The following is an 18583-nucleotide window of genomic DNA, read 5'->3' as shown; positions in this document are numbered from 1 at the left end:
CTCTGACTTAATCTAACACTACTTAACTTTATGAAGAATGCTCATAGATTTACTTGTGTTATTTATTCAATAATTTTCCCAAACAAATGCCTAAGCACACTCCAAGTTACCTCATTTGAAAGTTCATACATTACTACGGTATTATATAAATCTCTTTTAAAGCTTTATTGCGTTTTCTGTTTTGTCATTTTGTATCTTATTCTTCGGTATGCAACTAAGCCTTTTGTTGTTGCTCAGCGCTTTTACCGTTGCCTCAATAACGCCACCACAAATACCATGATCACATTATTTTACTTGCCGCTTTATTTGTGCTTCTGTCAGTCAGCCGAAACCATTTCGTCTATGTGCTGCTGTTCCGCGTCATTGTGCAACTCATTTGTCTCACCAGAAATGCGTGGCGGACGCGATATTGGTTACCATATTGCAACTGCCGTATTTGGTTGAGTCGTATGAAACTTTAGCTATAGTCAACATTAACAACGGATTTCTTTCAGCTATTTAAATTTACAATTTCATCTAACGTGTTTGTATGTATGTATGACATTGTATGTATATTAGACCCACCTAAACAAACAAACCACCTAAAAATATATCCGTACCACCTGAAAAGATAGATACCGGTGCGTATACCTAATACGGACTTATAGTGGCATAGTCGACTCATAACAAAATAAAACGATCTGAGTAAAGATACGATTTGTTAATCGTTTTGAAATAAATCCACTGACTAATAATTAATCAATTAATGGATATATTGGAAAACAGCCTTTTTATTTAGTAATCACAGAATTTCAGCAATATTCAATGCAATCCCTCGACTAATCGAGTGATTTCGCGAATAATTATTCAACTAACTTAAGCAATAATTTTATTAAGTAGCCGTGATCATTATTCGCTAAATTTAAATGAAGTGCTGATTTGTTTTACTAATTTGTTATAATTAATTCGAGAAACATTTAGTATGTGCCAAATAATTATTCAAACTATTTAAACAGTCGGAACTAAATTAGAGTTCCGCTTATTATTCACAGTATTTGAGTGAAGAGCAATGTTATCGAAGACATTTTGTAAAATAAATAAGACTTCACCTCACTATCCTTCACTGTAAATTGAAACTATTCCACGATTATTTCAGAACTGTTTCATTGTAGTTTTGGGCTGATTTCAATATTCTTCCGATATCATCTGAAATGATCCCAAATAAAATTGAAAAATAATTTCGGATAATTTGAAGTTAAATTGTAATAATCCTGCAATGATATCGAATTGGTATTCATGAATTCGATAAAAGTCCGAAATGACCCCAAATTAGAACTAAGGATTTTTTAAAACAAAAAGCAAAACGAACAGTTCGAGAAATTTTTAAAACTATTTCGTTAGTATTGCCAAGAATAGCCCCAAAATTGTAACAAAATTATCTGGAAGCTCTTTCAAAATAGTTTTCATATAATACCCTCGTATTCATCTCGCAAATGAAATGTCGAATTTCATTTTCAACATTTTCTGATATTGAGTTATATTGAAATTTTAACTTTAATCACATTAATAACTAAAGCCAAATTTTACCTTTAATTTCTGACTTTTATAGTTAAAACCAAATTTAAGCTTTTATTTCTGAATTTTAATATTCCACTTCTTATTTAATTAAAATTTTTATATTTATTTTTATTTTTGACTTTGAATTAAAATTTTTGTCGTTTAGTAGTCAGTTTTAAACTAAATTTTAAATTCCAGGAAAAACTTTGAAAAATAATGCCTACATTTTGAGTTTTTCATTTTATTTTGTTATATTGGTTTGTAACGGAGAAATTTCATTCATTTGACTTTTTGAAGAAAATAACTATCAAATTTCTTTTTTCATCCTCCTCTATCATAACAATAAAACCACTAAAATTTGTATTATTTCATTCATACTTTTTTCAATACGATCTAATGTATATATGGGGTATTCCATCCCATTTCGACCAATTTTGAACCCGACCCCTTTAGAATTGGCTGAAAGTTTTTCTTCTTTTTCTAGCTTACGAAAGACGTTTTTCAGAAGTTTTTCAAATTTTTTCATCCAACTCAAAAAAAGTTATGAACTTTTAAAAAAACACCGTTTTTGTTTTCAAAATGCTCCAACTTTTTCAAAAATTGACCGTTTGGGATCTTTTTTTTTTTTAAATTTGTTTTTAAATGTACTTTTCGGAAAAAATTCAAAAACATTTTTAAAGTTTTTTTTTTGTAATTTTTCAGTTTTTCGAGATTTTTCGAATTTCGCCCTTTTTTTCTCATAAAAAACTTCAATCAATTCTGCAATCATCCCCACTAATCCCGGAGTGGGTCGAGATTTTTTTTTTTTTTTATTTAATTGAAAAAAAAACTTTAAAATTTTTTTTGTATTTTTTCCGAAAAGTACATTTAAAAACTTATTGAAAAAAAGAAAATGATCCCAAACGGTAAATTTTTGAAAAAGTTATAGCATTTTGAAAACAAAAGCGGTGTTTTTTTCAAAATATTTAAAACTTATTTTGAGTTGGAAAACGGTGTTTTTTTTCAAAATGCTATAACTTTTTCAAAAATTTACCGTTTGGGATCATTTTTTTTTTTTGTAATATGTTTTTAAATATACTTTTCGGAAAAAATCCAAAAAAAATTTTTAAGTTTTTTTTTTTCAATTAAATAAAAAAAAAATTCTCGGCCCACACCGGGATTAGTGGGGATGATTGCAGAATTGATTGAAGTTTTTTATGAGAAAAAAAGGGCGAAATTCGAAAAATCTCAAAAACTGAAAAATTACAAAAAAAAAACTTTAAAAATTTTAAATAAAAATGATTGCAGATGGCGAAAACTTTAAACATTTTTTTGAATTTTTTCCGAAAAGTACATTTAAAAACAAATTAAAAAAAAAAAAAGATCCCAAACGGTCAATTTTTGAAAAAGTTATAGCATTTTGAAAACAAAAACGGTGTTTTTTTAAAAATTCATAACTTTTTTTGAGTTGGATGAGAAATTTGAAAAATTTCTGAAAAACGTCTTTCGTAAGCTAGAAAAAGAAGAAAAACTTTCAGCCAATTCTAAGGGGGTCGGGTTCAAAATTGGTCGAAATGGGATGGAATACCCCATATGTACCAAGTTATGCAGATCTAGTAGGGGCATTACGTACCTAACTTCAAATAAAATTGAAATGCACCAAACAAATGTAAAATGAGCAAATGCAACAAATACAACAAGAAACGACAGTCACTCACTCAATCACCGACGTCAGTTAGTGAGTGAGTTAGTCACATGTCATTTAGGCGGTCACATGGATTTTGTTAGACAATACGATTCTCGTATACATTTCTACACATACATATATGGATGTAAGTTTTTGAAAGCATGTTGTCTAATTTTGTCTAATGTGCTTATTGGCAAAAGTGTTTGTTGTATGTAATTGTGTGCCGCCGTGTATGTCAACCAGCCAACCAACCCAAACCGACCTGTGGCACGTTTATATTGAATGTACTTTTCTAAAATTACACGAGACAAAGCTGACATTTGTACAAATTGCTTCGATTAGTTTTCGTAAACATCGACACTCTATTCTAGATAAGCATGTAGTTGCTGTAGTTGTGAAAGTCGCTGTGTGTCGCGTTGTGATTGCAGTTGCTTTGCCGCCGTTGTCGGCTCAACACACTCAATAGCAACGGTATTTAGTTACGCAATGATGCATGTGCTCTTTACATAGTTCACAGAGAAACCCCTCGTGGCATTTGTTCACCTCTTTCGCGCCTTTGTCACCCTGCCTTTCGTTTTTGTTCTCTCTCTAGTTGATGATTAATTTAATTAAAAACTGCTTACAAATGGTGGAAAAGCATTGCTAAGAAATAGTGAATGACATGAAGATGGGGAGGATGGAGGGCGGAGATGCATTTGATGTCTGCAAAAATTACGATTTGAATAAATCACATAAAATATAACAAATCGCCGTACGAACAGTCTTCTTTCAGATTTTTTTTTAAATTGTAGGGATTTCTTGAAAGATGCTTTCATTGAATTTAGTGTTCGTAGATTATATACCAGTGGCAAAATTCTGTCCCTTCTCATCGAATATATTTCACATATATATCAGCGAGCAATATACAAGGCTGCTGGCAGGAAGACTCCACCCAAAACGCGACATCTATTCTCCCAACTGAAAATAAGGCTCGCAGAAGAAAGAAGGAAAGGAAAACCTGCAGCATCTGGGCCCAACTCAAACGGCTCGCAATAATAAGTTCTTATTTAATGCCAAATGACAACGAAACCTCAATGTTGTGGAGGGTATGTCCCGCGCAAGGGACGAGCGGCAATTACTGCTTTATCTCATTCACCACGGAATGGATAATGGTAACAATTAACTCAAAGCGAGGGTGGGTTTAGGCTATGGTGGTTAAGCTGAGACTAACAGTATAAACTCCGTACTATCGACCAGGTTCAGGACAACAAAGGTTTGGAGAAGAGATAACAGCAGATTTCACGATGTAATTTGAAGGCATCGACATACAAGAGTTCAAAGTACTAGAAGACTTAACTGGGATCGATCATCTATAGGAAGAAATAGCAGAGATAAGGAGAAGTTACCTATGCTTAAGGCGAAAGTATGCAAGGCCCAAGCGTAAGTGAGAGGCTTACATTTACGCAGAGGTCAGCAAAAACAAAAACAGGAGAAACTTTGAGAAAACGCCAAGGAGACCTATCTGATCTGAACTGCACTATTGAACACATTCGGACTAGAATTTTGACATAATGGGATAATCGATATCAGTGATTACAGTGCATACAGATGGGAGTCAATTAACGTTGTGAGCACTTCGTCATCAACCGTATAACCACTTCAAATGGTTACAAGGTCATTAGGCAAACACTTTTGCAGGATTGGTTGGTTGAATATGTTCTTGTCATTTCAAAAGAATCCTCACCGGCTCAGATTTTAATCCGATATTAGGTTAGGTTCAACTGGCCGGTCCATAATGACCTCACATAGGCTGAATGAGTCCGTAGTGTTACCAGAAGTTTGTTTTAACGACCAATCTAAAAAACGCTATCAAAAACCAGCACCTATGTTATGAAATAACTCCGTCCTCTTGGCAAATACTAGAAGCTTCCTAGGACTTAAGCCAAGTGCTGCTTCTAGATCTGACAGACGTATCACTCCTAATAGCTGGAGTCTTAGCCTGGCAAGCGCAGGGCACGAGCACGGAACGTGCTCGATCGTTTCCTTCTCCAACCCGCACTTTCTGCATCTGCTATCACTGACCAAGCCTAATTTAATGGCATGTGACACCAGAAGGTAGTGTCCAGTCAGAATACCCTTCACGAGTCGGGCTTGGGTGCGAAAATGAATGATTATGATGAATAATGAAAAATTATGACGCGTTTATGACGATTTCGGAAAGCATAATAGTCATAATGCCAATAAAGTTGTAACTATTTGGAATTTAAGGTTTTCACAATTTCATATCGTCATAGTTGTAATTGACTTTGTGGCCATTTCAATTGCCATTATGTCCGCTGACCTTATATCACCACTTCATTTTAAAACATGGAGGTGCCAAACAAAATATTTTACCTTACGCCGACTTCAGAAATATTAATTGGCTGTATGACAGTTTCGGGAAAGCAGGATGGTCATAATGTTGTCACGATATCGTCATAACTTCAATTTACTTTGTCGCCATTTATAATGCTTTTAAGGTCAGTGGACGGTATGGCTATTGACTTTATGTCATCTCGCCATTTAAATAAAAAATAAATGTAAGGCGCGATACCCTCCGAAGAGATCTAAGGCCGAGCTTCTCTTCCAATTTGCGTCGTGGCGGAGCACGCTGTCATCACACCACGGTGGCCGCCCATCTCGCCATTTAGACTTTTTATTAATTCTGGACATGTCGATATAATAAAAATGCTGATTGTTCCAACAGTGTGACAACACTGACTCTGATGGCCTCTCGGTCATTTTGCTAAAAAGCTGTCTGTGTTTGGCAATGCCACTCACAATCATTTTCAACAATTCTCTGGCCGTTAGTCTTTTTGTAGATGACTGGAAATTGACAACGGTTTCACCTATATTTAAGAGCGGCAATAAAAATGATGTTCGCAATTATAGACCGATTTCGAAGCTATCTTCGGTGTCCAAACTTTTTGAAATTATTGTCAATGACAAATTGTATTTTGTGGTTAAAAGTTTAATCACTATCAACCAACACGGTTTCGTACCAAATCGCTCAACTGTAAGCAACGTAACAGTGTTTAGTGAATACTGCATCTCTGCTTTTCAGAATAAATTTCAAGTTGATACAATTTATACTGACTTCTCGAAGGCATTCGACAAAGTTTCTCACAGAATACTTTTATTGAAGCTGGCTGCTTTGGGTTTTCACTCTACTTTTTTGATGTGGATTAAGTCTTACTTATCCAACAGGCGCTGTGTCGTAGATGTTGATAATACCACATCGCGTCCCTTTATTGCATCCTCAGGAGTCCCACAAGGTAGCATTCTAGGACCTCTCTTGTTTATACTTTTTATAAACGACATTGGCTCATGCTTCTCGTTTGCGGAATATCTGCTGTATGCGGATGATCTAAAAGTGATTGCTGTTATAAATAGTTCTGGTGACTCTGAACGTCTGCAATCAGTCCTTAATAATGTCGAAAACTGGTGTAGTTTAAATCGTTTATCGTTAAACATTAAAAACTGCTTTCATGTGACTTTTTCAAAATCAGTTAATACCCTTCGTACTTGCTATAGTATCGCTGGCTATACATTGCAATCTGTTGAAGAAATCAAAGACCTAGGGGTGTATTTTGACACTAAATTTAATTTCTCTACGCATGTAAACTATGTCATAACTCGATTTTACGCAATGTTTGCGTTCATACGACGTAATTGTTCCGCATTCACCAGTCCGTACACTATATTGTGCCTTTGTCAGGTCAATGCCTTCATATGAATCTCGATGCCTTTTAATTGATCTAAACACGCTTGCAAATAGACGATCCATTCTATCTTGCTCATTTGTCATTGGCATAATTTCAGGGACCGTTGATTGTCCATCACTTCTTGATAAAATTCAGTTTAATGTACCATGCAGAAACCTCCGACAGTTTGAACCCTTAAAAATTGGGTTCTCTAGAACTATTTATGGTATAAAATTTCTAGGGCTTGTGCTGATCTGAATATGTTTTTTATCTCCTCAGGTGCTGACTATACTTTTCCTTACGCTGCCTTAATTAACAATCTAAGAACTTATTTTTCTTAGGATTAAGTTAATGTAAAAATTTGCATAATATAGTCTGTAAGAATCTATAAATTCAAAGGCTCAAATAAATAAATACATAAATACAAATACAAGAGGCCTCTTAAAAAATTACATATATGGAATGACACCCTGAATCGCTGTAAAATCAGTCCCACTTTGGTCGGTTCGCAGGGTTAAATTATTTCGTTCAATGAAATAAGGTTGATGAGATGGCAGCAATTATGCTGAATTAGTCATTTCGAATAAGGATATGTATTTATTTTTTGTCAAGCTTTTAGTTGTTATGTTCTCCTTTGCTCCAATATCCAAGTTTTGGCCCAATTTGGGAATAGTACGAGCAAATTGATTTTGACTTTACAACAACAATTGCCAAAATGTTTACACGCCAATTACGTATAATTAGTTATGCTCACATTTGAAATGCAGCGTTACATATCACATTTAACTAACCAAACAGAGCGCTTCGAGATAAATTTGCATAATAAATGTTTATTTAAAAAGTGTATCGTTTATGTAAGCATATATGTATGTACATACGAAGGATACCAAATATTTAAGCTATAAAGAGAAAAAATTGATAATGGAATTAATTTTCGCAACAAATATCGCTTCCCACTCAAATATATACAAACATACATTTACTCGTAATTACTTTTTGTTTGTTTTAATTTCATATTTCTATTCAACATTTGTTATTTATTTTTCGATTTTACAGTTGAACGATTCTGTTGCATATATTTGTTCTATATCATATTTACTAGTTACATTCACATATTTTATGTTTACAATTTTGCTTTCATATTCCACATTACCTTCTACGCTAAAATGGTATTTGGTTTTTGCGCTTTCACTCCATTACGAATAATTTATTTTTAATAATTTTCAACATTGTGCGGTATTGACAATGAATGTCAAAAGTCATTTGTGTTTAATGAACAAAAACGTTGCGCCATTCAATTTAAATTACATTAATGCAGGCGGTCGTTGGTGTCGAGTGCGGATTTTGTTGTTTGCTGGTTGAATGAGCTTTAATTGTTGTTTATGTTATTAAGTTTCGAAATGCGCATCTTTTTTTTGTTGTATTTTTTTGTTTTTTAATTTTATTTCGTTTTATTAAATTTTGTGCCATAATCGATTTCGTGCGGGATAACATTTAACTCCTATTAATTTTATAGTCGCTTTATTCGCAGCTGCTTAGGATTATTATTTTGTTTCGTAAATTCTGTTTTATTTCTTTCATTTAAACTTATGTGCTTTTACCCATTTTCCATATATTTTATATTATGTTATTCTATGTCGTTTTTTTTATTTTCGTCACATTTTGGTCCCGGATTTTACTTCTCCATGCTCGTTTAATTTTACACCGCTGTGTTCACGCCTATTTTCTGTTTATAACTTTTTTAAAGCCCTTAGGCAATTAACTGATTGTGTTAATTCATTTCGGTACACTATAAGCACGATTTTGTTGTTGTTGTTATTTTATTTCGAAAATATTTTGCGCTATGCCTCATGAAAGAATGTTTAAAACAAAGCCTTTGTGTAAGTGTACACACCTTAATTTTCACATTTTATGTGTAGAGATAAGAAACAAAACACGACAACAATGCTCATCTTTTCAGATTGAAATGTTATTATTTTTTGTTTTTGTTAATAATTTGGCACAAATTCAGTAGTGACAAATGCAGGGCCGCATTTTTCTGTTACTTGTTTCCAGAATTTGCTCAACGGATTAAAATCTCTCAGAATTTGTAGCAGACCGCACAATGAGTGGGAAATAAATAATTTGTTGAAAAACATTTAAAATCTTTTCAAAAAATCTTTCGAAATTTCATGATGTTAACTTGGGTGATTTGGTACCTTTAAACCATTGCATGTATGTAGTTAAACTACGCTCCAGCCAGCCGTGGCATGCGTCATATGTATCCGCGTTCATACATTCAGACATATTTGCTTATATATGTACATATATGTATTCTATCTTGTAATTAATAATTATGTGCTTGCTTTAAGCCTCTCATACGAATGCTCAAATAACAACTTAATTTATAAATAACATTTAAAATACCATTCATACAAACACCTAAATAACTGGTGACACAAACCATCAATTACGCTGGTACACAAAACAATAAAACACGATAAGCATGTCACCAGTAGACTGGGTCGAAAAAAAAAAACGCAAAAGACTGGTCCTAAATTTGAAGCATATGTCTCAGAAACTTTTTTTACGTCTGCAAATATAGACCGAATTTTTTTATACTCAGTGTATACACACTGAATGAATGAATTCGCGCCATCGATTTTTCGATAGTATTTGAGCCCAGGAAGGAAAGGAAATTTTTCGACCAAAACACTCTCCAAAACCCAAAAAATATTCTTTTTTTCAAAAAAGTGTTATCGCCAACGTTTTTACAACGGCGGAGTGTTTTGGTCGAAAAGTTGACCCTTTCGCCATAGGAACCCTGATTTATTTTCGCTTACGCCCTTAATGCGATTTGTTGCACGCGCTAAAGTCAATTAAGCTTATGTTGCTAGCAACATTACTCTTCATATTGTTTTTTATTAATTTGACACGTTTTGAACCTATGGGTTTACCCAATGTTATGGGTGTGGGAGCGTGCTCCGCCTACCACGCTGAAGATCCTGGGTTCACGTTCTGGGCAAAGCAACAGCAAAATTTCAGGATAAAGATTTTTCAATCAAGAAGAGCGGGGTCGCCCCTCGGCAGTGTTTTGCAAGCACTCTGAGTATATTTCTGCCATGAAAAGCTCTCAGTGAAAACTCATCTGCCCTGCAGATGCCGTTCGGAGTCGGCATAAAACAAGTAGATCCCATCCCGCCAATTTGTAGGAAAAATTAAAAAGGAGCACGAGAGAAACTCGGCCTAAAATCTCTTCGGAGTTTATCGCGCCTTATATTTATGTATTTATTTTTTATGGGTGTGTATGGAAATCAAAGGAACAATGATCTCAAAACATACAAAAGTGAATAATTACTTCAAATGTTGGCGCTCCCATTCTAGGCGCTTCGTTAGCTAAACAAGCAAAAAGTACACTCACACCTTAATTTATCTATATAGTTAATATGTACACATTCAATTGTCCGGTGACAAACAAAAATCAGCACCAGAAGCAAAAAGCTCACAACTGTCAAAAGAAAGACTTCAATGTACGATAGACATCTATATTTTCAATTTAAAAATCAGCTTAACTATTTGATTTGTACTGATATATATATTTATGTTAGTATTTAAGCGGATCTGTGCAAGTTTTCGGTGGCCTTCAGATATTAATCTTTTTTTGTTTTTTTTTTTTTTTGGCAAACTTTGCTATTATAAAATAAATAGATATTTGATAAATATTATTGTTTGTTAACGCCTAATAATAAAACAGACATTCGTTAGCTTAGTACTCATTGTTTAAGTTTCAAATTTTGCTAGTGGCATTTAGTATTCATGGAGCGTTGTAGAGTTTGAAATATTGCAAGTGATTCTATAACAGATGTCTGTGAAGGCAAAATGCAAAAAGTGAAATTTATGCACGTACAGTTCGGCACAAAGCAATTGTAGTACCAAACAAGTAACGAAGGCTAAGTTCGGGTGGGGTGACTCTAGAATGTGTTTGTACGATATGGAAATCAAATGAAGGGTAGTAATGAGTACTTTAACAGAGAGTTGGCCTTAGCTCTATAGGTGGACTCCTTTTCGAGATATCGCCATAAAGGTGGACCAAGGGTGACTCTAGAATTTGTTTGTACGATATGGGTATCAAATTAAAGGTATTAATGAGGGTTTTAAAAGGGAGTGGTGGTAGTTGTATATGTGAAGGCGTTTTCGAGATATCGACCAAAATGTGGACCAGGGTGACCCAGAACGTCGGGTACTGCTAATTTATTTATATATATAATACCACGAACAGTATTCCTGCCAAGGTCCCAAGGGCTTTTGATTTCGCCCTGCAGAACTTTTTCATTTTCTTCTAGTAATGTAGGTGTCACACCCATTTTACACAGTATTTTCTAAAGTTATATCTTGCGTCAATAAACCAATCCAATTACCATGTTTCATACTTTTTTTCATATTTGGTATAAAATATTTCGATATCGAAAAAGTGGGCGTGGTCATTTCGGCCATTTTTTATACCAAGATAAAGTGAGTTCAGATAAGTACGTGAACTAAGTTTAGTAAAGATATATCGATTTTTACTCAAGTTATCGTGTTAACGGCCGAGTGGAAGGACAGACGGTCGACTGTGTATAAAAACTGGGCGTGGCTTCAACCGATTTCGCCCATTTTCACGGAAAACAGTTATCGTCATAGAAGCTATGCCCCTGCCAACTTTCACAAGGATTGGTAAATTTTTGTTCGACTTATGGCATTCAAAGTATTCTAGACAAATTAAATGAAAAAGGACGTAGCCACGCCCATTTGGAAATTTTCTTTTATTTTTGTATTTTGTTGCACCATATCATTACTGGACTTGAATTTTGACATAGTAATTTACTTATATACTATAAAGATATTAAATTTTTTGTTAAAATTTTACTTAAAAACTTTTTTTTGTAAAGTGGGCGTGTTCGAGTAACGCTCCTGCCAAACGTCATCATGATATCTTGAACGACTACCAAATTACAGCTTGCAAAACTTTTAAATTACCTTCTTTTAAAAGTGGGCGGTGCCACGCCCATTGTCCAAAATTTTACTAATTTTCTATTCCGCGTCATACGTTCAACTCACCTACCAAGTTTCAACGCTTTATCCGTCTTTGGTAATGAATTATCCGCACTTTTTAGGTTTTTCAAAATTTTCGATATCGAAAAAGTGGGCGTGGTTATAGTCCGATTTCGTATATTTTAAATAGCGGTCTGAGATGAGTGCCCAGGAACTTACATACCAAATTTCATTAAGATACCTCACACGGTATTCTGGAAGGTGGATTAGGTTTCCTTGCGATAACGAAAAAAAACTGAAATAGCAGAACTATGCAGTAGGTGGCCAGAAAATAGAAAAATTTTATCCCAAAATTGTAACGGCTCATGTGCTTGAGATATTCATTATTTATGGTCCGATTTTTTAGATAATATTTCTTACCCTGATTATCACGTCGGCTAGCAGAATCGAGAATGTTATATATGTATGTATATCTATAAAGGTATAGACGTGTGGAAAATGCTGTGGAGGTACAAATATAGGGTTTAGTACGCATAACTATCTAAAGTTGCTTGCTAAAAACTGCGTTTCATTAGGTATACAGTAGAAAAAGTTTATTTAAAATATGCAGGATTTAATTTGTTTTTCAATATAATATTATTGTATTTTGTTTTTTTATATATCTTATAAATAAGTACTAAATATGCTTGGAAGAAAAGTCAACCACAGCTGCTTATGCCATAAGATAATTAATTTTTCGTTCCTTTCAAAATTTTAAGAATTCGTGATAAATACTTTCGCCAGCTTGTTCAGACCACAAACCGACACCTTTCTCTTCGTCCAAACATTCACTCACATCGAGAGCAGCGAGAGCTTTCTTGAGATCTATTATATGTTTATCTAAATCTGAGTTAATTCTCGTTACACAGAAGACCAACTTGACAATTTCGTCCATAGCTCTAAATGGTGCAACGAATGGAATAAGTGATAATTCTCCACCCACGATGCTACATATTTCAGGATTTAACAATTTTGCTGATTCCTTGAGTAATTTTCTGCAAGCATTCCCTTCAAACGTTTCTCCATGGTAATTTTTCGACACCAGACCCAGATTTTGAGGCCATAAAAGGGCTTTCTTACAACTGGATCTTGACTCTTCTGAACCCCCGTGATGCTTGCGTGCTGATATCCGTACATTCCATTGTCGCGATTAATTTTTATCGATCAAGTGTTTTACCAACTGGTAATTTTTTTTTCCTAATTATTACTCCCTTATGTCTTAATGCTGCACCTGCCCACGTCCCGTTAAAACCGTGGCGGGCCTCAAGGTACGTTCCGGCTCCGTCGCCGTTAAGTTGGTGGTGTAGGTGCGGTTGAAGATTTTCCCGCTTCGCGTCCGGTCTGGCTCTGAACGCATTACTCATAAGGTAATGCGTCAACCCTCGCGTGGCCTCCCTGCGTAGCATAGATAACCACGAGATCGTTAAAGGGCGACTACACAATCGGCTCCGGATAGCGGCCTTGAGGGGGGACTTTTTTAGAATGGACAATACTAATACGAATCCGCCAAGGATGGGGTGCGGAAGAAGAGCGCTTTTGATGGAAATCCGTCAAATCAATCTTCAGCACTCTAAGGCGGCTTCCGCAAATTTGTTGCTCTGCCTTGAAAAAGGCGGAGTGGATATAGTCCTTGTCCAGGAGCCGTGGCTGAGTAGTAACGGCAGTAAGATTTCTGGATTAAGGACTGGAAAATTCAACACCTTGGTGCATGGGGAGGCAAGTAGGCCTAGATCCTGTGTGCTTGTTAAAAAAGAGATTAAAGCTTTTATTCTCTCTAATTTCAGCAATGCTGACGTAACCACGGTCTGCCTCGAGCGAGGAAGTAATGAAATGTGGGTGGTCTCAGCGTACATGCCCCACGGGGACGTAGGGGGACCACCACATGCGATACTGGGTGAAATCACCGCTGAAGCAAGGCGGAGAGGTGTTGGCGTGATCATCGGTGCCGATGCAAATGCCCATCATAGCATTTGGGGAAGCTCGGATACCAACACTAGAGGTGAGTCTTTATTTACTTTTATTGTAGATGAGGGACTTTGTATATGTAATAGGGGGAATGACCCGACTTTTATTACTGCGTTAAGGGAGGAGGTCCTGGACCTCACCCTGGTTAGTAGAGAACTGGAAGGTCGGATATCTGGATGGAGGGTTCTCAACGAGCACTCCTTCTCTGATCACCGATATATTCAGTTCTCAGTGAACGAAGAACGTCCCGGTAAAATATCTTTTAGGAACCCTAAAAGTACTAACTGGGACTTGTATTGTAGGAAGCTGGGAGAGCTACTGCCTGTGGTGCCTATCATTAGTTCGGGCCTGTCCGAATCTGAGATAGACGTTCTGGTGGAAAACTTCACCTCGGCAAGCAATAGCGCCTTTCAGCTGTCCTGCCCATTGAAAACTTACAGGGGGAAGGGCAAGCCGCCCTGGTGGTCGGATTCTCTTGACGACCTAAGAGCGTCCAGTCGGCGGCTCTTCAACAGAGCCAGGAGGAGTAAATTACCCTCGGACTGGGAGCTCTATAAGGTGAGTCTGGGGATTTATAAATATGAAATAAGGATAGCCAAGCGAGATGCATGGCAAAGCTTCTGCGAAAACGTAGAAGGCTGCAATGAATCCGCGAGATTTAGAAAAATACTCTCTAGGAGCCCCGCTCCTCTGGGGTATCTGAGAGATAATGGTGGGGACTGGTCGATGAGTAGCGAGGCTTTTACTGGACAATCATTTTCCCGATGTCCCAGTTGCGCAGGGATCTTCGCCTGCATGGTCGGCGGTCGTTGGCCATGCAGAAGTGCCTGCCATTCCAATACGGGAAAGTCAGATAACCTGGGCTATAGGGTCGTTCAAGCCCTATAAGTCTCCGGGCCCGGATGGAATCATTCCTGCGCAGCTTCAAAGGTCTTTGGGGATTTCCTGCCGCTGGTTGGCCATCATATATACTAACTGCCTCAGGCTTAACTATATCCCGAAGTCTTGGCACACGGTTAGGGTTATTTTCATTCCGAAGGCCGGCAGAAGCTCTCATGTATCACCTAAGGATTTCAGGCCAATCAGTCTCTCGTCGTTTCTTCTTAAGACGTTTGAGCGGTTGATTGACCTGTACCTACGGGAAAGGATACCTCGGGGGTTACTGTCGGCTTCACAACATGCGTACTGCAAGGGCAGATCGACGGAAACGGCTCTCCATTCGATTGTAAAGCAAATAGAGGGGTCCCTAGAACACAAAGAGTATGCTCTGGGTGCCTTTCTAGACATCGAGGGAGCTTTTAACAATGTCTTACCGGGGTCAATCGAAAGAGCTCTGGTGGGTTTAGGAGTCGAGGCGGCTCTGGTTGAATTTATTAGCAAACTTCTATGCGGCAGAATTGTCGCAGCGGAGTGGGGAGGGGCCATAATTAAGAGGAAGGTGTGCAGGGGCACGCCACAGGGGGGTGTCCTATCTCCTCTCCTCTGGGTTGTGGTAGTCAACGAGCTTCTTGTGGAGCTGGAAGCCAATGGTTGTCGGGTGGTTGCCTATGCAGATGACCTCGCTATCCTAGTCAGAGGCAAATTTCTGGGCGCCCTGCGCGATGTTCTTCAGGGCTACCTGGATACTGTGGCTAGGTGGGCTGAATCATGTGGATTGGCGGTCAACCCGGGAAAAACGGAATTGGTCCTTTTCACAAGAAGATATAAGGTGCCCGATTTCAGAACTCCCTCGATTGGAGGGGTACCGTTGCTACTTTCTGATAGGGTTAAATATTTGGGGATTGTTTTGGACAAGAAACTGTCCTGGAGACCCAATGTGGAAGATCGGGCCAGGAAGGCCGCCATTGCCTTGTACTGCTGCAGAGGAGCTATCGGAAAGAGATGGGGACTCTCGCCAAGAATAGTACACTGGCTTTATGAGATGGTGGTCAAACCGATTATGCTATATGGGGTGCTGGTCTGGTGGAAAGCACTGGACACGGCGAGCACCTCCAAAATGTTAGTGTCAGTGCAACGGACGGCGCTGATCGGTATCAGTGGCGCTCTCAGAACAACGCCTACCTTGGCATTGAACGTCATGCTGAACATATACCCAGTAGATATTGCGGGAAAGGCGGCCGCGGCAAGGTGGTTGGTCAGGCTTCGTGATATGGGATATAGACTTTCTGACCGCGGACACTCTAGCCTTCTTACCAGTTTCGACTTCATCCCGGACAGAACGGACTACTGTATGCCGATAACAGCTCCCTATACAACCTTCACCCCAGTTATTCCAGAGAGAGAGGATTGGGGAAGAGGAATTATCTGGGGCATGGGACCGGTTAACTTGTTCACGGATGGGTCAAAGCTGGATGGAAAGGTTGGTGGGGGGGTCTTTTGTCAAGAGCTAAATTTAAGCCGCAAGTTTAAGTTGGCTGATCACTGCAGTGTATTCCAAGCGGAAATTGCTGCGATTAAGGATGCGGTGGATGGAATGCTATCCAGTGCTACCACGGTTAGGGAATTTAACATCTACTCTGATAGCCAATCGGCTATCAAGGCCTTGAGCTCAACTACAGTGCGATCGAGGGTGGTCTGGGAGTGCCTGACCTCGCTTGCGATTGCATCGAATTATTTTACAATTAAGATTATCTGGGTCCCGGGCCATAGTGATATCCCGGGTAACTGTCAAGCGGATCTCTTAGCCCGCATCGGTACAACTGAACCGGATGAAGATCGCTGTAGGGACTTCGGGATCCCGCTGGCCACCTGTGGATTGCTCCTCCATAGCTGGGCCTCGAATCAGCTCAGCAAACGTTGGGCGGATACCACGTCTTGCAGGGTAGCAAGATCTTTCTGGCCGAAAGTGGATGGTAGGAGGTCTGCTGAAATAATTGGGTTCACTAAGGGTCATTGGGGTTTTGACAGGGCACTGTCCCATGGGTATCCATGCGGTACGTCTCAATATACTGGAAACTCCATCCTGCTGCAGCTGTATGGAGGATGATGAGGTGGAATCACCAAATCACTTTATGCTTGATTGTCCAGCTTTTGCCAGAATTAGGCGAAAGTACTTCGGTCGCGACTCACTTGGATCTCCCGAGGATATATCCAAAGTTGAGATCGGTATCATTCGGAGCTTTATCGTTGCTACCCAACGATTCTCTAAGTAGCTGGATCTAGGTCACCGTTATTTTTGGTGTATGTGGTATCACAACGGACCTTCGTGTTGTCCAAGTGAGCTATCCTTATCAGGGCAGCTACCACCTAACCTATCCTATCCTATCCCTTATGTCTACCAGTTAAATATATGTAACAGTTGCATATGAAATTGTTTTCTTTGGATGACCTGGTTTCCTTGGATAGTCATATATCTCCATAGTTTGACATGATCTTAAACGGTAACAGTTGCATATGAAATTGTTTTCTTTGGATGACCTGGTTTCCTTGGATAGTCGTATATCTCCATAGTTTGGCATGATCTTAAACGGTAACAGTTGCATATGAAATTGTTTTCTTTGGATGACCTGGTTTCCTTGGATAGTCGTATATCTCCATAGTTTGGCATGATCTTAAACGGTCTTCTATCATTATCCCGTGCATGGTCTTGAGGAATTTGACGACTGGTTACACAGATACTTGAAGGGAACTGGGGTTGGATAGATCCAAATCCGCGTTTATACATTTTTTAATAAGTAATTCATGATTCTCACTGATGCGTAAATCTTGCAATTTCTTCGAACCGAGATTTATTTTACGACCACAAGGAGCACACACTTTCTTCCTGTTCTCATTATGTTCACACTTATGGTCACAAGGGTTTGGCATTTTCGAAAAGATAATTCACACAGTTTGAGCGCTAACGCACTTGATGATCTGATCACCTTCACAACCATTGTACAGGTTTACAAGTATGATATGTATGAGAGGGAAACAATTTCTTTCCCTTTCTAACACACAGCAGTTTGACACTTCGGTCAGTGTCAAACTAGCGTGGAACCCAGTGGAACCTGCGTGGAACATGAGTTTTGACACTGAACGAAGTGTCAAAATTACCGGGGTTGCTTCGTCGAAAGCGACACAGGGAAGCAAAAAAGGGATCGGAATATCAGATATGGGTTGCTGTGATGGTACATTTTTTTGAACGAATTTAGTAGGAAATTTTAAGTGCACCCATATTGAAAATAAATAAATGTAAGGCGCGATAACCTCCGAAGATATCTAAGGCCGAGCTTCTCTCCCAATTTGCGTCGTGCTCCTCTTGATTTTTCCCTACAAATTGGCCGGACGGGACCTACATGTTTTATGCCGACTCCGAACGGCATCTGCAAGGCAGATGAGTTTTCACTGAGAGCTTTTCATGGCAGAAATACAATCGGAGCGCTTGCCAGACACTGTCGAGGGGCGACCCCGCTTAGAAAAATTTTCTGCTAATTGAAAAATCTTATTTCTAATATTTTGATGTTGCTTTGCCCGGGAGTTGAACCCAGGGCATACGGTGTGATAGGCGGAGCACGCTACCATCACACCACGGTGGCCGCCATATTGGTCCTTCAGAAAATTATAAAAAAGTCTTCAATTGGGGTATCTGAGGACGCGTAGTTATTTCAGTATTAAGAATACAAACACGTGAGTTAAGTTTTTCTACCCGTTCAAAAGTTCTCCG

General features: G+C 38.2%; 1 protein-coding gene across 4 annotated transcripts in view; it reads left to right on the top strand.

Annotated features, from left to right (window-relative positions):
* Nucleotides 1–18583, top strand: part of sba (six-banded) — a 644101-nt gene that overhangs the window by 189195 nt on the left and 436323 nt on the right. Inside the window, exon 1 of one of the 4 annotated variants that reach the window (XM_067763164.1) lies at nucleotides 13926–13972. The exons of the other annotated variants lie outside the window; for them this stretch is intronic. Within the exon in view, the coding sequence (XP_067619265.1) occupies nucleotides 13928–13972 (45 nt within the window). The 5' untranslated portion in view covers nucleotides 13926–13927. Of the gene's footprint in view, nucleotides 1–13925; nucleotides 13973–18583 lie in introns of those variants that run through there. 4 annotated transcript variants of the gene reach the window in all.

The sequence above is a fragment of the Eurosta solidaginis genome, chromosome 1 (assembly GCF_040869045.1).
Source record: "Eurosta solidaginis isolate ZX-2024a chromosome 1, ASM4086904v1, whole genome shotgun sequence".
Taxonomy (NCBI): Eukaryota; Metazoa; Arthropoda; class Insecta; order Diptera; family Tephritidae; genus Eurosta; species Eurosta solidaginis.
The sequence above is the reverse complement of the archived record's forward strand: the minus strand, read 5'-3'. Positions and strand labels throughout refer to the sequence as shown.